This window comes from Cyphomyrmex costatus, unplaced genomic scaffold, assembly GCF_001594065.2.
Source record: "Cyphomyrmex costatus isolate MS0001 unplaced genomic scaffold, Ccosl1.0 scaffold255, whole genome shotgun sequence".
Classification (NCBI taxonomy): Eukaryota; Metazoa; Arthropoda; class Insecta; order Hymenoptera; family Formicidae; genus Cyphomyrmex; species Cyphomyrmex costatus.
In genome coordinates this window covers 131,671-156,067 of record NW_017276638.1, presented here as the reverse complement: position 1 = coordinate 156,067, position 24,397 = coordinate 131,671, and the positions used below count along the sequence as shown (strand labels likewise).

At 36.1% G+C, this 24,397-nt stretch overlaps 2 protein-coding genes across 2 annotated transcripts; both read right to left on the bottom strand.

Moving 5' to 3' along the window:
• Nucleotides 1-1,189: 1,189 nt before the first annotated feature.
• LOC108774491 (uncharacterized protein K02A2.6-like) lies at nucleotides 1,190-2,845 on the bottom strand. Its single transcript, XM_018540620.1, has 4 exons — nucleotides 2,566-2,845; nucleotides 2,289-2,481; nucleotides 1,542-2,119; nucleotides 1,190-1,461 (listed from the first exon to the last, which is right to left on the bottom strand). Exons 1-4 carry the CDS (start codon nucleotides 2,843-2,845, stop codon nucleotides 1,190-1,192), a joined length of 1,323 nt encoding a protein of 440 aa, XP_018396122.1.
• A 268-nt stretch (nucleotides 2,846-3,113) lies between these two features.
• LOC108774490 (uncharacterized) lies at nucleotides 3,114-3,926 on the bottom strand. Its single transcript, XM_018540619.1, has one exon. The coding sequence runs from the start codon at nucleotides 3,924-3,926 to the stop codon at nucleotides 3,114-3,116; it is 813 nt and encodes a 270-aa protein (XP_018396121.1).
• Between the last annotated feature and the right edge of the window lie 20,471 nt (nucleotides 3,927-24,397).

The following is a 24,397-nucleotide window of genomic DNA, read 5'->3' as shown; positions in this document are numbered from 1 at the left end:
CACTTTTGCTGGCACAGTAGGATCACCTTCAATACCTGTTTTTACAGTGTGGGGACTAACGTGTCTCGTTGTCCAATACTGGGCCGTGCGTGTTTGATGCCAACGATAATTCGCTGAAAGCGAAATGGAAAGATGGGGAAATGCTTAGTCCGCAATGAAAAGTTAATCTGACATTGAATCTGACTCAAATTTAAAGATTTATAACTCAAATGAATATGCTAACTCGTGTAGACGTGATCGTGTGCGTATGACATTAATAATAACGATATCGCAAGATATCGGCTATGACACGCAGAACTTAGAAATTAATGACAAGATTATTGTCTAACGACATGAACAATAAAGATCTCGCGACATAACTTAAAAAGGAAATAATACATCTTACAAAGCGCTACTTACAATTAATCGCCGTATTTTTACAAAAAGTACGCATGACGCACGCAATACGTTGGACGCTTCTATCTCTCTAATCAACGAATATATTCAAGATAGGAAATTGAAAAAAAGAACAGATTTGAGCGTTACAGCTAACGCCTGCAACGCCACAGTATTTTCCCCTCTGTGTTAACATTATGGAAAGAATACTGATTACAATAACTAAAACAAAAATAACAAAGAGTAATATTAAACAAAATAAACAGTAATTTATTCTTAATTGGTTGCTTAATTTTATATTGTGTGAATTAAATCTTAAATCTAATCGTCTTTCGTTTGGTTGCCGGACCCGAGTAAGTCTTTGGTTCACATTGCACTGGTATATTAGTTGAGAACGGAAACGCAGTAGTCGGAGTAGTTTCTGAGTCCTGTATTATTAAATAAGTATTATTAAATATGTTTAAGTCTGTCAACAGTAACGTTGGTGCATCTACCGTTAACTTCAATAGCAGACTTTATCCGAGATACGCTCTAAAACTTTATGCGGTCCGGTGTACGGTTGGTCCAAAGGACGCCTGTTACCTTCTGCTTTAAGAAAGACATGTGAGCAGTTATATAAATCTTTATAGAAAAATAATTTCGGTCTAATGTGTGATGAAAGGTTGGCTTAGGTTGTAACTTTTGCATAATTACGCGAAAATCTTCGACGAAAATTCGTGTGTCGCTCGGCATTTCTTCAGAGGAGAAAAACTCGCCCGGTACTTTAAGTGTAGTACCATAAACCAATTCCGCTACGAAAGTACCTAGATCTTCTTTAAAGCAAGTTCTCAGACCAAGCAGTATGTACTGGCAATGCATCCGTCCATTGAGCTTCACCATGGAACATTAATGCAATTTTTAAAGAACGATGCCATCGCTCGATGATCCCATTAGCTTCAAGATGATACGCAATTGTTCGACAACGCTTCGAACTGACGAGCTTAGTCAGTACGTCGAACAGTTGTGCTTCAAATTGCGAACCTTGATCGCTTGTAATTAGGCGTGAAGCTCCGAATCTGGCTATCCAGTGGGTGAAGAACATCTTCGCTACCGTGTACGCAGTGCAGTCCTACATTGAAATAGCTTCTGGCCAACGTGTGAATCGGTCAAACATTGTTAATAAATACCTGTAACCTCCTTTAGATGAAGGTAAGGGGCCGACAATATCGATATGGACGTATTCGAAACGGGTATTGGTATATTGATGGGTGACGTATGAGTGTTCCGATGAATTTTGGATTGCTGGCATGCTAAGCAGGTGCGGGCCCACTTCTTAATGTCCTTAGCCATGGAGGGCCACACGAATTTCTGCACGATTTGCCGGTGAGTTGCTCTGCCACTTGGGTGAGACATTTGATTTACCAGATCGAAAACTCGTCTGCGTAATGGTCCTGGAATATACGGTCTTACCTCTTCTTCTGAAGTGTCACAGTAAATGATGGATGCCGTTTCCGATAATGTAAACTTTTTGAGCTTCAGAAAGGTTGATGTAGACTGTTTTAGTTGCTGTAATTCCTCGTCTGAGACTTGAGCTACTGCGATTTCTTGCATATCGAGGCTGGTTGGCATCACAATAGTGTCGGCGCAAGATAATGCATCTGCTACCGATGTTCTCAGCACCTGAGACGTGACGAACGTCAGTTGTGAATTCCAAGATGAAAAGTAGTTGGCGGATTTATCTTGGCGACTGTTGATCTGAACTTCTCTTGAATGCGTAAATGAGATTATAATCCGTGAGGATGTGAAAACTCTGTCCTTCTAACATGTATCGGAAGTGTTTGATGACTGTATAGATAGCTAGTAATTCTCCATCGTATGCGCTATACCTTGCTTGCGCAGGTGTAAGCTTCCTTGAAAAGAAACTGAGAGACTACAATATCCCGTCGCTGTGCCGCTGCTGTAATGCAGCGCCGATTGCTTTGTCAGAGGCGTCTGTTTGTAACGAGAATGTCGCATTGCTGTCAGGAAATGTAAGCGAGGTGACTTGAGCGAGATGTTCCTTAACTTGTTGGAAGGATTGTCTGAGCTCAGGAGTCCACTTAATTTTTGCGGTGCCTCGTTTATGCCCTGAGATAGCGTTCAGCAATGGCGTCTACATGCTTGCGAGGTTCTTGAGAAACCGGTTATAAAAATTGAGCATCCTCAAGAAACGTCGAAATTCTTTAACTGTAGCTGGTTCCGGAAATTCGGTGATCGCTCGGACTTTCTCTGGAACAGGCTTAATACCAGTGACGGTGATAGTGTGTCCAAGGAAATTGACTTTTTTCTGGTCAAATACACATTTGTTCGAGTTGATTGCTACGCTATACTGTTGCAACCTGTTGAATAGTATTTCAAAGTGTTTCTTGTGCTGTATCTCGTCCTGTGAAGCGATTAGAATGTCGTCAATATAAGTAAAACAGAAATCGAGACCTGCAGTTACCCGATCCATAAACCTTTGAAAAGTTTAAGCAGCGTTTCGAAATCCGAATGTCATGTACGGAAATTCGAAAAGTCCTAACGGTGTGATAATAGCAGTTTTAGGAATATTCGATTTGCGGACTGGAATTTGCTGATATGCACGTACTAGATCTATCGTAGAAAATATGGTTTTGGCATGCAGAAAATGTGTGCTGTCTGTAAGAAGGGAATTGAATAACTGACTATGAGGCGGCGCGCTGCCATGGCCAAACTATCTGGCGCCGGAGATAGATCGGCTTCTAGTTTTCCAGCACAGCCGTTTTCCAGCCGCAAGGTTGCGTACACTTGGTGGCATTTCCGCCAAAACGTCTGCGATACCAGCAAAGGCGATTCTTCGATTTAGATCTTGAACGGCTTCTGCGACGACGGTCCGATGAGACATGTGACTTGCGGCATAATAAACGTGTTTCCAGTTTTTCTATCCAGCAGCGCAGACATTGCGAATCCATTGAGGTAGCTTGATTCGGTGTAAAAGTTGCGACAGTGTTATTGCCAATAGGTAATACATCCGTTACTCGGTCTACCAGCTGCGATAGCTCTTCCAGATCATATTTTGTAGCTGTTAAAATAACCTGTATCTGTTGTGGCAAGTGATGCAACCATAAGGATCTAAGTACTTCTTTTGATACGCCGTTTTGCGCAAGGTCCCTCATTCTGCGAAGCAACTGTGACGGACGACGATCGCCTAGATCAACCTCATTTAACAATTTATGCAATTTTCTTTCGGCACTATCCGCGAAGCTATTGCCTAACCTATTTTTGAGCGTGGCGTACTTATCTGTCGCGGGAGGGTTAAGCACAATGTCATTAACTTCTGTCAGAGAAGTGTCGTCAAGGCACTGTATTACATAATTGTATTTGATTACATCTACCGTTATATTCGCTGTAAGGAATTGGGCTTCCATCTGCACGAACCATAGATCCGGCTTCGTTTTCCAAAAAGGCGTGGGTCGCATTCCGATTCGTGAAAGCGCGGGCACTTCATCGTATGAACGCTGCGACGTACCGCTACTCTGATCGCCCGAAGGAGGATCGCTTGAGCCACTGGTCATGTCTACGACTAAAAACGATTGCATGGACGCGACGCGATCGCGTCGGGATCACCAGTTGTGGGGGTTAACGTGTCTCGTTGCCCAACACTATGCGTGTCTGACGCCAACGATAATTCGCTGAAAGCGAAATGGAAGGCAGGAAAATCCTTAGTCCGCAGTGAAAGATTAATCACTGAATCTGACTCAAATTTAAAGATAATTTATTACTAACTTAAATGAACATGCTATGTATAACTCGTATAGACGTGATCGCGTGCGTATGACATTAATAATAACGGTATCGCAAGACCAGCTATGATACACAGAACTTTGGTAGAAATTAATGACAAGATTATTGTCTAACGGCATAAACAATAAAGATCTCGTGACGTAACTTAAAAAGGAAATAATACATTTTACAAAGCACTACTTACAATTAATCGCCGTGTTTTTACAAAAGGTACGCATGACTCACGCAATATGGTGGACGCTTCTATAGGCCGCAGCACAGACTCTTGCATAACGCATAGTGCATAAAAGAATCAAGAGTCCTTCTTTTCCTCCCACTTCACGGAAGAGAAGCATTTTGATTGTTTGATTCTCTTATGCGTCATGCAAAAGTGTGTGCTGCGGCCTTATCTCTCTAACCAACGAGTATATTCGAGATAGGAAACTGAAAAAGAACAGACTTCAGCGCCGCAGTTAACGCCTGCAACACCGCAACACAATGCTTTACAACGCCATCTATTTCAAGACGGCGCAACTACTTCTAAACGCAATTTCGTCTCTGTCAAACTCTGTTGACGTTCCGAATCTTCGCATAAAATGTGATTTCTATTTGAGAAATATTTTTTTCTACGCATTTATAATCTTGGTTCCGCAAACTCAGTATTGTTCGTTCAAGTAATCCGATGCCTGACTGACGCTTATTTTCAATCTATGGTCTCTAAAACTTTTATATTAAGACTCCTGAATACTCAGCCAAGAACTCCCGTGTTGATGATAGCGACACCGAATTAGTCGGTGGCTAGCAAAACTGGTAGTACGCTACTGGTTATACACACAAATGCAAGCTCATGTCCGTGTGCTCATTTTCGGGTAGAAGGGGAGCACACAGACACGGGTTCATGCTTGTGTGTGTGAATAGCGCCTCGCCATGGTAAAAGACTGAACTAACAGGCGTGGAAAAGTGATGTTTTGACCAGTTTTGACGACAAAAATTTTCTTGCCATTTCGTCAATATTTGCTTATTTGTGAAAATGTGACTTCCCTAGCACTCGTGAAAGTCCTAAAAATTGGCGGAAACTACAGTTATCGTGAAATTTTATACGTAAAAGCGTATATTTCACTCGTTTCATCAGCTGTTAAACTGTGTGATTCTGCCCGAGTATAAACTCACTTTACGTGCCTTTTACGACCATTTACTGACTATCAGAGGAGGAAAGGATAGTTTCCGCCAATTTTCACAAGTGTTTTTGAACAATCTCGCCTTTTAGATTTATCCAAATTTTCTTTATTAAAAAATGAGACACAAGAAAAATTAATGTGTTTTTCTCGTCTATGACGTCACAATTCCAATATGGCCGTCGCCGGTATTCAGGAGCCTTAAGTGAATATTAACCTCAAGTGACAGCTATGCGTGTCAGAAAAAGTGAATTAAAAAAATTTTTTTCCGATTTTCTGGTTAAATCATATTTACCAGGATATCTTTTCGTGCGTACTTTTATTCTATGAAAGGATTGTGCAATCCGTAAAGCCAATACGAATATTTCTTCTCAAACAGAATCGTGATAAAACAGGACGACTTTAGGATCCCCTTAAGCAAGAAATTGAAAGCATAAAAAGGAGCATTTTATGACATTTATAAAAGTATTAATGATATAAAAAATACGTTAGCGCTTAATATTAGTATCGTGCATATGCTACTAATTGTAAGCTACTGGACATAGGAGCAAATTTATTTTATACCTAGAGTTGCAAATAAGATTTATTTTATAGCTATAATGTAAGAAAATAGCTATACATGCAAAACTATGCGTCAGAATATCTATTTTTCTCCTAATAGTAAATTAATACGCAATATTTTGCAATACATTATTTAGCACGGTAGTGTCTCAACAGTAAACCAAGTCAAGCGACATTGCCGTGACTACTTTTCGCGGACCATGTTAATATTAACATTGAACACTGCAATTAGCTGCTGTACGACTAAAATGAAAAATGAAATTTTTACAAATATATCAATTTTTTTATTCACACGTTGATTTTAATTGCCCGAGGTACATTTTTGTATATATTATCAAAAACATTTGACTATGGTTTCGGAGTTGAACAAGATCACTATTACTATTACTATTATTATTATTACAACATTGTAAAAAGCTCTTATAATAATAGCTAGTACGATAATGATGCGTACTGGACTGTATTCATTGAACGGTATCTTGTGCTCCCAACGCGGTACGAATACGTATGGAGCACATATAAAGAGACGTTTTAGTTCATATCTAAAAAATGGATTTTCGGAACGTGATCTGGAGACACGGTAGTGTCTTGGCGCTAAGCCAAGCGCCGCGGCACTGCCGTGCCTCCTTTACGCGAAACTGAGAGTTTCGGGGGATTGAGATGATCAGATCTCACTAACGGCTGAACGGATCAAGTTCTATATACGCTCAATCGATAGCAATTGCTTAAATTGTATCATAAAAGTGCTTTCATTTTTTCTCTACGTGTCCTACGAGCGAAGATATCACGACTTAAAGTCCGAATCTGTAAATTTTCACGTTTTATTTTTAAGATACGTCGTCGTCATTATTATTGTCGTCGTTATTATTATCATCATCGTTATTGTCATTATCGTCGACCACATTCCATTCGATGTCCTTCTGATATTCCTGCCGCAAGAGGCAAATGTGGCGCTAGTCTATACCGCTCGATCGTCATGAGGGCATGTGGACTGCGAGCGGAGCGGTGAGGTGAGAGGGGTGCAACTTTCGAATTTTCGAATAGTTTTCGTCCAGCTTTCGCAGTCCCTCTTACCGTATCGCACCGCGCACAGTACAATGCCATTCGACCATCATGGAGCACTTGGACTGCACGCGGTGAGATGAGGTGAGGAGGGGCGGGCAAATGCAACTTTCGGCTGATTTTCGAATCGCCATCGTCTAGCTTTCGCTGTTCCCCTCACCTCACCGCTCCGCGCGCAGAACAATGCCATTCGATTGTCATGGAACATTTCGTTCAACTGCACGCGGAGCGGCACGGGGGACAGTGCAACTTTCGGTTGATTTTCGAATCGTTTTCGTCTAGCTTTCGTTGTCCTCCTCACAACACCGCACCACGCATAATATATTACCACGAAGAGTAACTGTACGTAAAGTGTATATAACCTTCGGCCGATTTTCGAATCGCCTCCGTTTTCCACTGCATCTCTCATCTCATATTAAATACATACCATCTTTGAAAACCTACATGATATTATCCTTACTTACTTAATTCTAATGACATGTATCATTTGTATAAAAGATTTGATATTAATAGTCGGCGCCAAGTTATTCTACCTTATTACTTATTTAATTTTAATGACGTTTATCATTTGTATAAAAGATTTAATATCAATAGTCGGCGCCAAGTTATTCTACCTTATTACTTACTTAATTTTAATGACGTTTATCATTTGTATACAAGATTTGATATCAACAGTCGGCGCCAAGTTAAATTCTATTAAATTAAAAAGTAAAACCCATGTGGTACTATCTTTATCTTCATACATACAATGAAACCTAAGTATATGCCTTTGTATTCTTATTGAAAGATCTTCCTATTCGAAACCAAGTGATTTACCAAGTGAATTACCAAGTAATTCTTCTTTAAAAAAATTATATCATAATTAATTTAAAAACAAAATGAAAAAAATTTATTTAAATAGAAAAATTTTTTATGTAAAACGAACGGGTATATTTTCTATTTTCCATTATATTACAATTTAAAGTTACTTAACAGACAAAATTAAGTCTACAATATTGTATTAGATGCGCTTTCTTTCGAGATGCATTTCTAGGAAAATCGGTGACATGGAGAGGTCAGTAGGGATATACAAATGGAAATGGACGAAAAGTTGCGAATATATAAAGGGTCGTAAGCGCGCTGTGTCGCAGTAGAGGTCTAGGTACAATAACAGATACATCGTGTGGCTTAATAGACGCGTTTCTGCTCAAGTGCTCATTGTTATATATTTTTGAAAGAATTCGGGCCATTTTCGCGGGTATTGCATCACCCGTTCGTTTTCATATTTACAATAGATCTAGCGACCCATATAAAAAACATGAATGACGAAGATTATTGTATAGACGATTTTTTTGTAAACGATGTTGAAGAAATTGACTTTAGTTATGAGAATGAATCAGACGACACATTCGATAGTAGTGATACAGCAAATACTTCAGCTTAGCTGCTCGGGTGGATGAAAATATCGTTACGTCGATTTAAAGACGTGCGTCAACACAGTTGATAAGGTATGATAGTATTTGGTATGCCATTTGATTTTCTAGTTATTTATTGCATGTACAATAAAAACCATAATTGGCATACTTATTTGTTGGATGCATACGCTTCCATACTCGAAAAAGGCCGAAAACGTGCTTATAAACATGGAGAGGTCAGTAGGGTAGTGATATACAAAGGGACGAAAAAGGTGCGAATATATAAAGGGTCGTAAGCGCGCTGTGTCGCATAGAGGTCTCGAATGGGTATAATAGCACATTCATCGTGTGCCGCTGGCTTAATAAACGCGTCTCGAGTGCTCCTATATTTTTGAAAGTGTTGTCGACTTTAACTGAGCATTGATTATCACCGTGTTCGCGGTTGTTCGTCCTGAAGAGCGTTATTGCGGCGTGACAACATCGTAGACGAAGGCGTGTCAGTTCGGGCCATTTTCGCGGGTATTGCATCACCCGTTCGTTTTCATATTTGTACAATGAATCTAGCGATTCACAATGCTCGAAATATGGATGACGAAGGTATCTTGAATATTGTAGAGGAATTTGTTCCAAATAATTTTGAAGACAGTGACTCTGAAAATAGTGACGAGAGTGTACTATCAAACGATACAGGGTGTATTAGTGATACAGCAAATAATTCAAACTTAGTGAAAAAAACTGTGTCATCTGCAGAAATCCGTGCGTTGAGTTCGCAAAAATTCTGCCAAATTCAGTGTTATTATATAACAGATAGTGCATCATCATTATGTATAAAATGTGTGGCTGAAATTGTGGACATTGACGTTAGACCTATGGATTTGATAAGCATGATACAGACTTCTACGACATGCTTGACGAACGGTTGTGCTCCAAGTGTCAGCGACATATACACACATTGTTCCAGTGCAGCATGTACCCAATTTGCACTGCGTAAAAAAAATAAACATGGATTAGTGTATGAACTTGTTGATGGACGAAGACGTGGAATACGTTTTCGATAATCTGCAGAAAAGAGACAATAGTGCTCGAACAAAGTCGGTGCAAATATCGCCGGTGATACTTCGCGATCGAGAGATACACGGTGATCGCGTCGTGAAATACTCGATCCGTGCCGCTTACGCTCCATCCTAACGCCTCCGAGGAGATTAAAGGTACCACTTTAAAGATTAAAGGTACCACTTGTGCTTTACTTTTTAATTTGGTAGAATTTAACTTGGCGCCGACTGTTGATATCAAATCTTGTATACAAATGATAAATGTCATTAAAATTAAGTAAGTAATAAGGTAGAGTAACTTGGCACCGACTATTGATATCAAATCTTTTATACAAATGATTCATGTCATTAGAATTAAGTAAATAAGAGTAATATCACGTAGGTTTTTAAAGATGATTCTACTAAACAGCAAATGTGATTAGTCAGTTTTACAGTCGATTAAATAATTGGCGTTGGTGAAACTGGCCCAAATGGTTTGTTGACCAGCAGCACCCACTCTTAGCGCTTCTTTTACCTTTTTTTTTTTTAAAAAGGTAAGTTTATAAAGATAGTATCAAATGGGTTTTACTTTTTAATTTAGTAAAATTTAAATAATAGTACGGTTTTTTACATGGGTTTTTACAGATAGAATTTAACTTGGTATAACCAACTCAAAACCGGAAGTTCAAACAAAAATTAGAATAAAGATAGTATCATATGTTTAACATACACTTCAAAATCTTGAATCAAATATAGTGTTCTAGGTGAGAGATTAAACTATAACGGTTTTTTATATTTTAAAAACCCATAAGATATCAATATTAATTTTAAAATTCTTATACCAAACTATTTTAACGTAATACATTTTATTATTGAAAGATAATGAAATGGAAATGAATATATTCAAGTACATGTTCGAGTTAGTATTACATACGTATAATCAAATAGGATGTTAATAAACGTAATAAATTTTTTTGGTATAATGTTATTATTACGATTCAGCAGGAACGAAAATAATCAAAGAATGGCTTGAACGGGAGCACTCGAACTCCTGGAAGGGGGCAGAGGGCTGTAAACGAGCCAAACAACTCATGAGATCTCCAAACCTAGCAAGAACCAGAGAGTTGCTGGCTATGGGAAAGACTAAACTGAGAAGTGGCATAGGCCTACTGACAGGACACTTGCCCCTCAGAACACATCTATTCAATCTAAGACTAGCAGAGCAGAAAGAATGCCGGCTATGTGGAGAAGAAAGCGAAGACAACCTGCACTTATTGTGCCGATGCCCTGCACTCGCTTGTAAAAGGTACAAATCCTGGGGACATATGTTTATGACACCCAAGGATTTTGAAAATGCGAAGGTCAGCAGTCTAATAAGTCTGGTAAGTGACACGAGGCTGGGCTTGACTGAATGACCTATGGAAAAAACAGGGAGCGACAAAGGAACCCCACGGATCTAGGTCGCGTAAATAGGCTAATAAAGACCACCTGCAACTAACTACTACTACTACTACTATTATTACGAAATTGATTATCAGAACAATCCTTTCTTACAATATTAATTATTAATTGGAATAATAATTTGTAAACGTATACTTATGAAGATATACGTGATTGAAAACTGGTTAACTTACATTCCAAAATCTTGAACTAGGTGAGAGATCAAACTATAACAGTTTTTTATATTTTAAAAATAAATCACAAAAGGTCAGTATTAATTTTAAAAGAATTCTTATGCCAAATTGTCTATTTTAACGTAATATGTTTTATTATTGAAAGATAATTAAATAATTTAAATACACACCGTTGTTTTCAGCGTAAAATTCTCTTTAATTTTCATCATATAAAGAATTAAAAAGTTTTTTAAAATAAGAGTAGAGAGTGGGGGTATACAATAAATAAATAGTTAAAAAATTTTTTTTTATTATAGTTGTAATGTACATTAAAAATTAATGCTAAAATTCAAGTGGCCCGTTTTTTTGCGTGTGAGTGTATATAAGATTTAGTGGAAAGTAATAAGCAAAAAATTTTATAACTCTCCCATCTTCGACTTTCGTCTGCATCATTTTCTACTTCTCTAACTTTACAAGAAAATCTCTTCGTGTAAAGGAAGTGACCAATTACAGGTGTTATCAAAATCTGGTAACCAATGACGTAGCTAGAAATTTGTACCGATTCCATCTCTTTTCGGAATTTTCAAAAAAAAAATATCGCTACGTGCATATAAAATAGCGCACAATAGGCAAGTTAACGTTTAGTCTCGTGTTTTAGACTTTTGACGAAAGTCAGTTTGTACGTGCAGTTAGTTAAGTACTAGTAAAACTTCACGCGCTTTTTTTTTTTTAAATGGATCTTTGTGAATTAATTTCGAAATTTTTCATCATCGCTTGCAACTTAAATAAAAAGTTGGTTGCAGATGATTATCTGGCAAAGTTATATAATGATGAAAAAAATTATACAGTTTTCGGAAAATTCGTGGGTGAGTGCTCCAGCACATTGCGTTATGCACAAACTAGGGCACTGTGTATTTCATAATCATCGATTAAGAAATATAATCGTGCATCATATCGAAGTCCGTGATTTATATAATCATGAGGAGAACGACGTGGGAGGCCATATAGCCGACTTCAAGGACGTATAGAGTTAGAAGGTGAGCACAAATAATTTTCTAAAATATGATCGAATATACATTTTTCACTAAAAGTCTACTTCAAAATTTAACATTTTATTTGACAGTTTTGAATCGTATTATAGAACACGTAATACCCCTTCGTAATGAACGAGTGGTAGAACTTGGACTAAGACGACGTCGTCCCTTAGGAGAAGAAGAAGTACCATCACGTAAGTTTTGAGGAAAATACTAATTAAATATTAAGAAATTTCGATTATTAAAATAATTTTTATTTTTTTCTAGGAAGAACACGATTTGAACTGGAGGAAAATAATATACAACTTCTGCGTGACATCCCTGTCATTGTAATTGGTATTTTTTTCTAAAAAAATAATTATGAAATCTAATTTACATGATATTGATGAAATATAATAAAAAAGTAAAAAATAATTTTTGTTTTTTCAGATAATGATAGTGATAAGGTGCGCGTTGCGAGTCCGTCATCTCTTCGGACAATAGTTTTACTAGTTTCTGTATCGTGTAAATTCTTTTTTTAAAAATGTTAATAAAATATACAAAGTTAAACACACCAAGAGCTAAAAAGGAACGAAAATAATGTGCAAAGTAGAAAGAATTTATCATTAACGTTAGCTGAAAAAAGTCAATTAAACTTTCTGTATAGGTGTATGTCAAAAATAGGTATATCAGATAAAATAAAAACTGGAAAAATATTACAAGTTAGTGTACATAGCACAATACTTGATTTACCTTTAATTTAAGTAATTATTATGAAATATCCTAGTTTGAAAAAATGGAATAAGATTCAATAAATGTAATGTAATTTTTTTCGATATTGAAAACAATGTTCCATTATTTTTCAAAATTATTAAAATTTTTCTTAATCCTGAAAATATGTGTTTGAGTACATTTTTATATGTCAAGAATTGATATGTATCCAGTACAATTTCCCCTATAAAGCTTATGTTGAATCTTCAAATAATTACAAATATTTTCCTTTATTCGAAATAGAGGCTCGTCTTCCATTAAATACTCATTCATTAGAAGATGGCAAAACATATATAAATATCATAACAAAATTAATTCCTTTCAATTTGTAAATTAAATAAAATAACCAATTTTTTCGTGTTTATATTTAAGTGATACACTCAGATAAAAGTTGAATTGATTAAAAAAATATTTGAAAAAAGTTGTGCATTGCTATAAAGAAAAGTTTCTTTGATTTGAACGTGAAAAAAATTTCTTAAAATTAAATAAATTTATATTTTCTTCGAAGATATTATTTTCAATTTAAAAGAACAACAAAAAAACGATTTCTTCAATTTAAACATAACTTTTCTCTGGGTGTAAAAAATTGAAAATTATTTGTATAAGAATTACTCATTGTATTTTTCTTCTTATTTGAATATTGCGCCTTATCCTTTGTATTTTCGAAATAAAATTTTGGAAAATTTTGGAAATCACATTACAATATTCCTATATTCATAAATTAAAAAAAAAAAGTATTTTATTATGACTGAATATTTAGAAATAAAAATTTAATTTAATTTTGGTCTCGTATTTATTTTACAGATCATATACCAAACATAAGTTTACCTTTATACAAATATTTAATAATTATTGCTAAAGGATACCTGTTTGATAACAATAGTACATTGAGTAACAGTGGCGGATAGTTGTTTATAGCGCTATAAGCAAATATGCCCCCACTCGCTACACATAGAATTTTTCATTACAAAAGTGCTCGTCGTAATGTGCCGTATACAGCAACGTTTTTGCGCAGAAGAGTGGGATTAGAGAAATAATTCAACGACTTAAGGTATTTACTGCACGCAAAAGCGTTGCAGTATAGGGCACATTACGTGCACGCGTGATGAAAAAATAATTGCAAACGTTTCGACACCTGTCGGATTACTCTCAATGTTACAGTAAATACATTATTATAAAATAATTGATAATCTACAAATTGTTGCTTCATAGTGGTATTCTCGCTTTCTTCCCCAGTAAAGAAAAGAGCAAGTAATTTCAACGATGTCAGATAACGTGTTTGATAATATTTATTAATTGTGCACAAATTAATTGTGTACAAATAGATAGTTATGTTTGGTTATATTATTTTTGTTCACATTATTTCCCTCTAAATATGGCGGCACTCAGGTTCAATCCACATGACCGAGAGTTCCAGGCAACATGGTCCAGGCCGACACAATGGATTTTATTAGAATGACTCACCACAGCAGTCCATGGTCCCGATAACGTGGATTGGCATCTCCAGCGAGGTCCCCGTGGAACGTCTCATTGTCAGTATTTCCAGTAGTAACTCTGTACGTCGCAACACTTGTACACTGAGAATTTAGAAAAAAAGGAAGATTGGTAAATAAGAGAGTAACTAAGGATGTAAAGTAATTTCTCGATTGTTTACAATCAGATATATATATATATATATTTATTTTATTTAATTTTAAGTTAAAATTGTTGAATTTAAATCTTTACAAAATAATGTCTCCGAATGTACATAATGGGTGTCCGTTCCTTACGTTTATAGTTTAATCATTTAAGGGCCAATTTCACCAACGTCGGTTAGACTAACCAACGGTTAATTCAAATGGAAGTATCCAATCGTATTTGTCTTTGATCAGAATGAACAAATCACATGACACTTTAACACTTTAACTGTCGGTTAGCTTAACCGACGTTGGTGAAATTGGCCCTAACTATTTCTTTTACGCTACCAGCAACAACTATTATTGCGTTCATCTAGTTATAGCTATTGTTAAAAACACGTGGTAGTGAATTATTTTAAGACTATTGGTACTGAGCGTTAGTTATTTATTATCAATTAATTACAAGTACGTTGCAAAGATCTACACTAATGCCAGAGTAAACTAATTACTAAGCGGAAAATAATTATTAGGTTTTACCGGTGAGCTATAAGCATGTGGTGAAAAATTATTATAAAAATTATGCAAAAATAATATTTACTAAATGCTAGCAAAAGACTTACAAAACTCGAGAGAAGCTCGCTGAGAAGTTATATCTTCGGATGCAAAGGGATTGAATCGGATTCACACACTTACGAAAATAGGACGCGGCCATTACGCATTTTACGGCACAATAGGAGCTGTCGACAACTAGGTTCACTCGTTCAGAAGTCCGGAAACAGAAAGAGCGAGGGAAGTTTCCTAGCTTCCTGCCTCCCTTCGATGTGATTTACGACCTGTTTACAACCCGCTTTGCAACCCTCGATAGTAGCGCCACAGTATATACAGTAGCGTAACTCTCCCGATTTTATGTTGCCTAAAATGGAGTGCGCATGCGCGAAATAGGCGAAGTACTAGACTGTGCTCTTTCTCTTTTCATCCTTCTTTCGCTCTGTCAAAACGCACTAGATTAACCTAGATTTATTTGCGTCACACTCCAATGAATGCATTGAAGTGAGTAAGAACTATTGTAGGAGCATGTTGGAGAATGAGACACGAATAAATGTAAAATAATTAAGAAAAATATTAAATTATCTGAAAAATATATATTTATGTAGAGAAATATTATATAATTGTAAATTTGTAAATATATGCTATGTATATACATATTATCAGAAAGTTGATATAAAAAAAAATTTATAATATATATTATATATTATATATATAATGTGTGTGCAAAAAAATAAATATAAAATACAACAAATAAAAAATGTAATATATTTAGAAGATAATTTAAATTAATAAATAATATCATATACTGAAATAATTTTGATAATAATTATGCCAAGACATACTATATATTATATATATACTTATACAATAATACAAAAATATTGTATGTTAAAATATTAAAAAAGGGAAATTTTTTATTAATGAATTGTTTAAAGGGAACATTGAATAAAGAGAGAGCAATAAAGAAGGAGAAAATGAGATAGGGCAACCTATTTATTTCGCGCATGCGCATCGTTACTACATATACTGTGCTAGTGCGTTTTGACAGAGCGAAAGAAGGATGAAAAGAGAAAAAGCACAGTCTAGTACTTCGCCTATTTCGCGCATGCGCACTCCATTTTAGGCAACACTAACATCAAAGGTGCCGACAGAGAGTTGCGCTACTGTATATACTGTGGTAGCGCCATCGGTCTAAACTGTCGCTAAACTTGCTCCATCGGTCAGCGGCCTGACGCAACCGGTAGCACACACACCAGCACAAGTTTAGCGACAGTTTAGACCGATGGCACTACCATCGAGGGCTGCAAGCGGGTTGGAAATCGCATCACTCCTTCTGAAAGGGAACATTAAATTGATATACGTTAACAATAACTAGCGGAAGACTCATATCACCAGTCATTTTTTGTTGTAAGTATACATTTTTAATTGATTTTAACTTAATGAATCGATTTCAAAACTTAATAGTTTTGTGATATTTTATAATCAAATTTTTTTATTTTAGAAACAATAATAAGAGCATTGAATCACAATCGCTTGATTATATTAGCGGATAATATGTTAATTTATTCATTTAATATTAATATAAACGTTTCGGTCTTGATTAGGCCATCTTCAGTACACCCACGGTAATTAATTCTGTCCCTCGGAAATTTTCACAAAATAAAAAATGACCACCTTTCTATATTAATTGTCACAATCCATGCACGATTAACGTTACGACTGAATCTTATCGTGCATGAATAGTGACAATTAATATAGAAAGGAGGTCACTTTTCATTTTGTGAAAATTTCCGAGGGACAGAATCAATTACCGTGGGTGTACATTATAACAAAAGAGATATTCGCAATTACAATTAACATTTCGCAGTCTATTACAAGTGTAAAGTCAGTTAATTTAAAATATTAGATTGTTTACACGCAGATTAAAATGTAGGTTTTTTTCAAATAATAGTCTTCAAGTTGCCGATATGTTAAGTCAGGGTTTTATCAATTAATTAGATTTTTTAAAGGGTTTAGAGAATAATTTTTTTCGTATAAAAAATGAAGATCTTATTGTAAATGTTCCGGGTGACTCTTTTGACACACGGTTTAACTCTGTTATATAAGATTATGATTTAAATTACTTATTGAAATGATAATTTTTATAGGCTACTTTATAGACTAATTTAAATGATTTTTCATATCTCTCTCTCTCTCTCTCTGTGTCTGAAATAGGATTTTGAATAATTTTATTATTAATAGATATATTGCTCATATAGCACCTTCTGAATTTTATCTGCAAAAGCACTTGTCGAAATGGGTAACAAAATCACTATATTAGCCTCTTACTCTATATTAAGTATGTCAATTAAATTATTGCTGAGAATTTTTTAAATACTCTTCCAATTTTGCCTTTAATATCTGTAAAATTTACTTGTCAAATTAGTTAATTTTTTAAAATAGTACTTACTTATCCCATTATGCATCATAGATAATTATTCGCTCAGTTAATTGATGTAATAAATCAACGTTTAATTTTAATATTGTACTTTTAGGAAATCCAACACCATAAATCATCATGAATCACACTGATAAAAAAATCCAGATAGGACCAATTTCTCGCCTGACTATATGGATATAACATTGAAATTCTAGGAATTATAGAAAAACATAAAAATAAGGTAAATCGAGATTAAAGTTAATCTATATTTGTAGAGTCGGACCTAAGAGTTCTAAAATTCTTGCTTTACTTATTCCCAAAAAATTTTAGCAGTTAACACTCAAATAAATGGTAAAAGCAAAAATGCGAAACGTTAAAATATCTTTTATTTTTGTCTAAAAGTTCGTAATTTTAAAGAATTAGTGCTTTCTATTTCATAACACAAATCAATGCAAGAATTGTTGTATCTTTGTTATTTATCAAATGTTAAGAAAGATAAAATGATGATTGTGTCGACTTGTGCCACCAAATAGAAATCACCTAATATTAAGTTGAGAACATGAAAATGTAAATGTAATTTGAATAAAAAAATCGATGTTTTCATGTTTAACGGATGAATGTATGTATATACTATAACTGATTTATTTGGTATAGAATTAATTGTAGGGTATCGATCATGAAACTTTTTTCCTAGGATGGAAAGTGAAAGGTGAAAATTTTTACCATTGAAGTGAATGGAGAAGTTTTTCATTTTTCACTTTTCATCCTAGGTAAAAAGTTTTATGATCAATACACAGAATTTAAATTGTATTTTCTTTCATCGTGTTGCTTGATGCAATATTCTCAGATGCTAACGAATTCTTGTTATTTTCTAACTTTTCTTACTTATTATTTCTAAATAACGTAAATTATGTAAAATATTCAAAGTTGTAAATTTTAATTTGTTTACAATACCTTGCAATTTTTTAAATATAAAATATCATTAGATAATGTATACAAATATAAAAAAAATACGTGATGCATAACGCTTTACACACGCACGCACGCACATTCATTACACAACTTGGCATTTGAAATTTTTACGAGTTTCCTGTAATTGTTCCGTAAACTTTAGAATCAACAGCGGTAATCGCAATAAACGACACACACTGACCCCGTATTCAAAATAGCATGTTATTGAAAGATACGTTAAACACACAATAGACACCACGATTACAATACGATTATAGAATCGATATTAGAGAATCACGAATATTTCATGTTTTTGTTCAAGTAAATTCTTGTATGATTGGAATCTTTGGCAACTATAGTATTGTGGTAAAGAGAACTGCAGCTGACGATTATCATAGAAAGTATCAATCGCGATGACGCATCATAGAGCGTTTCTTTACGAAAACAAAGACACATATCGGTCTAGAAGAGTAATAACAAAATGAGGAACCGATATCAGCGTTGTTTCCTAACGGAAGGAGGTATGCCGCTCGCTAGAGAAGCTGTTGCGTGCAATCGTGTGCTACCGTAATCGCCTGGCAACGAACCATCATCGACGAAGGTCATGCGTCAGGTGAGAGCGAAGAAACGCGTCGTTCGGCATGCGTGAGCGACACAAATCGTATGTATATACTCTGCATATAGCGTTGTTATATGCAGATGGTTCGTGGTAAATAGCGCCACGTGTGCTGTCCAATACAGGTCAAAGTTTGTTGTGGCGAATACCGTCGCGGACGTTGCGACCTCGCCTGCAGAGAGTGGAAACCGAAAAGTACTATTGATACACAGTATAGCTGATGGAGAAATCGTCGACGATTGCATGAATCAAAGGCGCGCACGGGTTTCTATTGACGAACAATCTAACTTAAAAAATTATTATTAGCAAATTATTATTAGAAATCGACCACACTTTCTTTCTATAAGCACTTCCGGATCTGCTCCGGAAGCTGCTTCGCTACTTTGATCGAACGCATCGCGTGGAGCTGTATTAAAACTGAAGCAATTGCTTCTGAGAGAATTTATCTAATGATAGTAAGATGCGGAGAAAGTAAATTGTCTTACGGAGATTAGAAATTACATCGTGTAAACATACGTGTATTATTATACGCATGTTTACAAATGTATATTAAGAAAAAAATTTGCCTTTTTTAAAACAATTTAGTTGAGACGTATTTTTTAACACACAGCAATCAAATATTTTGTTTTATATAACAATTTAGTAGCTTCTGTTATGAAATACAATTTCTATTTTGTAAATAACAAAAATATTTTTTTATAACAAGTAAATAATTTCTTTCGATCATTTTTAATCAAATGTTTTGCCGTTACAGTTTTAATTCATAAAATAAAACATTTTTTTCTACGAAAAGGTTTTATTGAAATATTTAATAATTTAATTAGATACAGATTTGAAATTAATTTTGTTAGACCATTAAAATAATTACGTAATAAACTCAAGCATAATGTAAGCAATGCTGCAACCTTTTAATAACCAGTTTGAGCGTCCTACATAATTATTTTAATGGTCAAAACAAAATTATCATTAGATCTGTGCCTATTTCTAAATAGATATATATTTCTAAAAATTTAAATACTTCAGCAAAATCATTTTTTCTGTGTAGTGCAGCGTCAGATAAGTAATAATGCGATTTTCAATTTGCGAAATTAAATTTACGGTTAATTAGATAATAATATCCGACAATTAAGAGCAATTCATTTATAAAGAGACAAATAAAACGGCAAAAGTACTTTTAGGTACTTTTAGGATGACGCGAACGTTTATTATATCTTGCGTATATCTATACTTATACTAGCGCGCAATTATAAAAGACGCTTTGCATTATTTCGCTTTGTGACTGACTGATAATCAGGCCAACGGTCTTTCGTCAACGAATCGAACTCACGCGTAGGAACGTATAAAAACGACGCACGTGTAGTCTATTCATTGGCGCTAGTTTGACGTTCTATATAGCAATACATCACACGTAATAAATAGAGGTATTTTAACGGAATACACACATAGAAGCCGCATAATATGCATGAATTACAAAGTTCGCATCGTGACATTTCAAAAATATATTTCTCAACAAATTTCAAAACTAATTTATCTTAATTCTGAAGAGATATGTGCACATTTCAAATAGTTCAATCAAACATTTTATTAAATTTCAATTCAGAAAGTATAAAATGGCCCCTCGATATATATTACAAAATAATATTTAATATTACATAAAAGAATATTATTGATCGTCTGAAAATTATATCGAGCCTCAAGAATGTTGGTTTTAAATGTTTAAAGGGGGCATCAATAATGTACAAAATGATTGTACGGTAATATTGAACATTTACGGGCCGCTCTTTACATTAAAGCATTATTCATTTGTGATGTTCTCAATGGTGCTTAGAACGAACGGACCTGACTTGAATTTCTATGAAGACAAAAACTATAAGTAGATACAATATATTAATGACCTTTAAAACAAGAGATGAATGTGATTTAAATTTCTACAAAAGTAGGTAATAAGAAAAACTATATAAACGTATAATTTTTAGAAGTTCTCTAAAATACAGGGCTTCGTAAGACATGCTGTACAAAATGTTACGTAATTACGTGTATCTTCGTAATTACATTTTTTATTATAAAAATTAATAATATTTAAAAATGCGCAAAAACTCAGTTACGTAAACAAAATAAATCGCAATTCGATCATTATCCGTCGCGCTGATGAGATTTTGCATTTTTGCGCGATTCTCATTTACCCACAGTACATCGTATCGCAAACAGATAATCGAAGTTCGTTTGAAATTACATCGTTCGAGAAAAAAATTACAAAATCGCGTGCACGGACAAAACCAAGCGCTCATCGACGTATTCGGAGTGATCCGCTGAAGAAGATAAATATTCAGATCTTTTTCGACCGGACATACCGATTTCTACCATTTCCCGTGCTCTCCAAGTCACGCGTGTCTTACACACGAAGCCCGCAGAAATCGTTAGGCGATAACGAAGTCGAACTCGACAGCCAGCATCCGAGAATGGATTAAAATGAATTGGACATTTTGTCTATTCGAACTCGTATTTTAAACACAGCGAAAACTTCTTTTTGGATTTAATTGGATGCAACTGGATTGAAAAACTGCGTTTCCTATTCAAAATTTCGAATTGTACAGGATATTCACTATGGTCACAAACGCCCTGCAAAGAAGCTAATATTATTTCTTGATTGAAAGGTATACAGATACATGCTCCATGCAATTCCTATAAATGAATAAAAACGTATTCGGATTGAAAAGAAATTCATTTTAACATTCGTGAATCTGTATTTCTGAAAATCTGAATCCATTCTAATCCATTTAATTCAATCCATTCTCAGATCCTGGGATACAGTTCGCGGCCGCTCGTACGAGAACGCGCAAAAAGTAACGATAAACGCCGGACGCGCGATCGAGGAAATGCGCGGGGAAATCAGGAGCGTCGGCGCGGCCCTGACGAGCATGCGACGTCGCCGGAGCGCGAGTGCTGAGTCACATTTCGCGAACGATCTCTCCCGGTGAGGTGTGTGTGACGTTCGCTCGCGTATACGTGTTACGATACGTTCGCTCGGTGTCGAACGGTTTTCTCCGCGCAACGAAACTCCGTGTCTCCGGGTGGCTGCGAAGCAACACAGGGCATAAAGTGTCGCGCGCGCGGCAAAAGTGTCATCTCATCGCTGCGCGAGGCTGCGCTCGAACGTGAAGAGAACGCTCGACGCGTCGCGGACGAACCACCCGCGAATATCCGTCCTGGGGTTCGAATCGTCGAGTGTGTTGTTTATTTTTTTTCGCGCGCCGCGCCGGTGTGTGTGTACACATACACACACGGGATCTGTCAGCAATCAGTTTCGCCAGTCGCCACCTCTGTCCGCCTCGCGCGGTCGCGCCTCGCTCGCGATCGCAGCTGATCCAGCGCGCGTGGAGCCGTCAGCCGCGACAGGGCGTTTCGCAAGTTGCACTGTCACCGGGATAGTATCGCCGACGACAAGGTGGTGCGGAGCAGTGCGGAGCAGTGCGGAGTGGCCCGCCTGTCAGAAGAGTATCCGCGAGGCATGCGTGCGCGACGTGCGCATGGCTGCACTGCGGGGTTAATCAGTGGCTCGTGTGCGCGCGGTTTGGAGGTTATTTCGGTCTCGCGTGTAACTGACCTATAGCCGGCTTGGCCAGGGAGAGCCACGGATCTTTTATTTCCTCTCCGGCACGCCGAGCGATCGGGTCGCTTTCGCCGACGGTTCCTCCCCATTTTTTTCGCGAAAAAAGAAATTCAAACGGTTACCGAGCGTCCTAGTCGTGTCGCCACGCTGGACTCTAACCTTAAAAACTGGAGCAGGAGCACTCGTTCGCGATGCGTCTTCTAGTCAGATGAACAATCGTCTTTTTTGGGTGGACTCTTTGTTTACGTGGGACTGTCTTTGTGTTTTGGTCGCGCGCGATGTCAACGAATATCTCGCGGAAATGCGTTATCTCCTCATGACGTCGAGTCCGTTGTTTGTACTTAGTAGGGATAGTCAGGGATAAGTAGGTGGTGGTGACGAGGTGTCAAGGTCTGTAGGACTGTTCTCTTGTGCAAGATTTAATTCGAGAGGAGCGGCAAAATGTTGTGCATAAAGAAATTATATCGGGAGGAGCTGCTGCAGCTGGCGTTGCTGCTCTCCTTGCTGCGCGTGGATCCAAACTCCTACCTGGGCCTGGACATCCAGACCATCGGCGTAGGATCTCTGGATCTTAACAACGGATCCGGATGGCACACGGATCACACAATTGTCCATCGGCCAATGTTCATCCATCCAAAGAGTCCAGACTCCATGCTTCTCAACTATCAGAGGGATCTATTCGAGGAGCTCAACTCGTTGGGGAGATACAACAGAATGAATTCTGGTCTCAATGCCATACAGGCCTATTTGCTGAATGTCGAGGAGTCCAATAGAGTGGCAGGTCCCAGTGTACCAGGTTCTACAAACACCACCAGAAATATGACATCTCCTGATCCACCAACTTCCACTCAAGATCCTGCAGAGCCAGTTGGCGCAGCAGAGCTCACTCAAGAGGTACATCTTTCAATTGATTTTACTAGCAGAGATTAGGCCTGTTCTTTTTACCAAACTGGTACACAGAGTGCAATAAGTTGAAGTGAAACAGATATACGTTTGTTTCATTTCAACTTATTGCACTGTATGTACCAGTTCAGACAGTGCAGGCAAAAAGAACAGGCCTATTATAACATAGGAAACAGAATAAGGATTAATATGTGTTACAATGTATAACATATAGAAATGTGTCTATGTTATTAAAACATTGATTTTGCTAGCAGGAATTATAACATAATATCTACAAGCATTTATCACGAAATATATCATAAATGTATATCTGTGTTATTAAACTGATTTCGCTAGTAGAAATTGTGATATTGGAAATAGGACAAGGATCAGTATAATATGATATACACTATAGATGTATCTCTGCGTTATTATAATAAATAATTACTGGTAGGGATATAGTTATGTTTCTGTATTATTAAATAATTGATTTTGCTAGCATAGATTATATGATATGGGAAATAAAGTAAGAATTAGTATGCGTTACAATACAAGGTTGTTCCAACAACTATTATTAGCATCTTTGAATCTATAAAGTTTAGAGAAAAATTTGTATAACTAAAATTGGATAGTATAAACGATAATATATAAAGAGAGCTATCATATAGTGATCATAATTTTTATCCAGGTATACATAAAAAAGTTATGTAATTCTATTTAAAAAAAAAAACGAAATTAACTCTGATACCTTCGAAGTGTCTCAACCTGGATTAACATTATTATCGCCATATGATAACCCCTTTATACCGTGCAAGTTTGGTTACACAAGTTTTTTTCTACATCTTATAGATTCATAGATATTTCAGATGCTAATAGTTATTAGGACAACTTGTATAACAGACTCTCTCTTTGTATTATTACAACTGTTATTTAATACTTTGATTACCATACATAGATCATTTCTTCTTTTTTTTCGCGACTTAAAAGCTAATGCTATTTT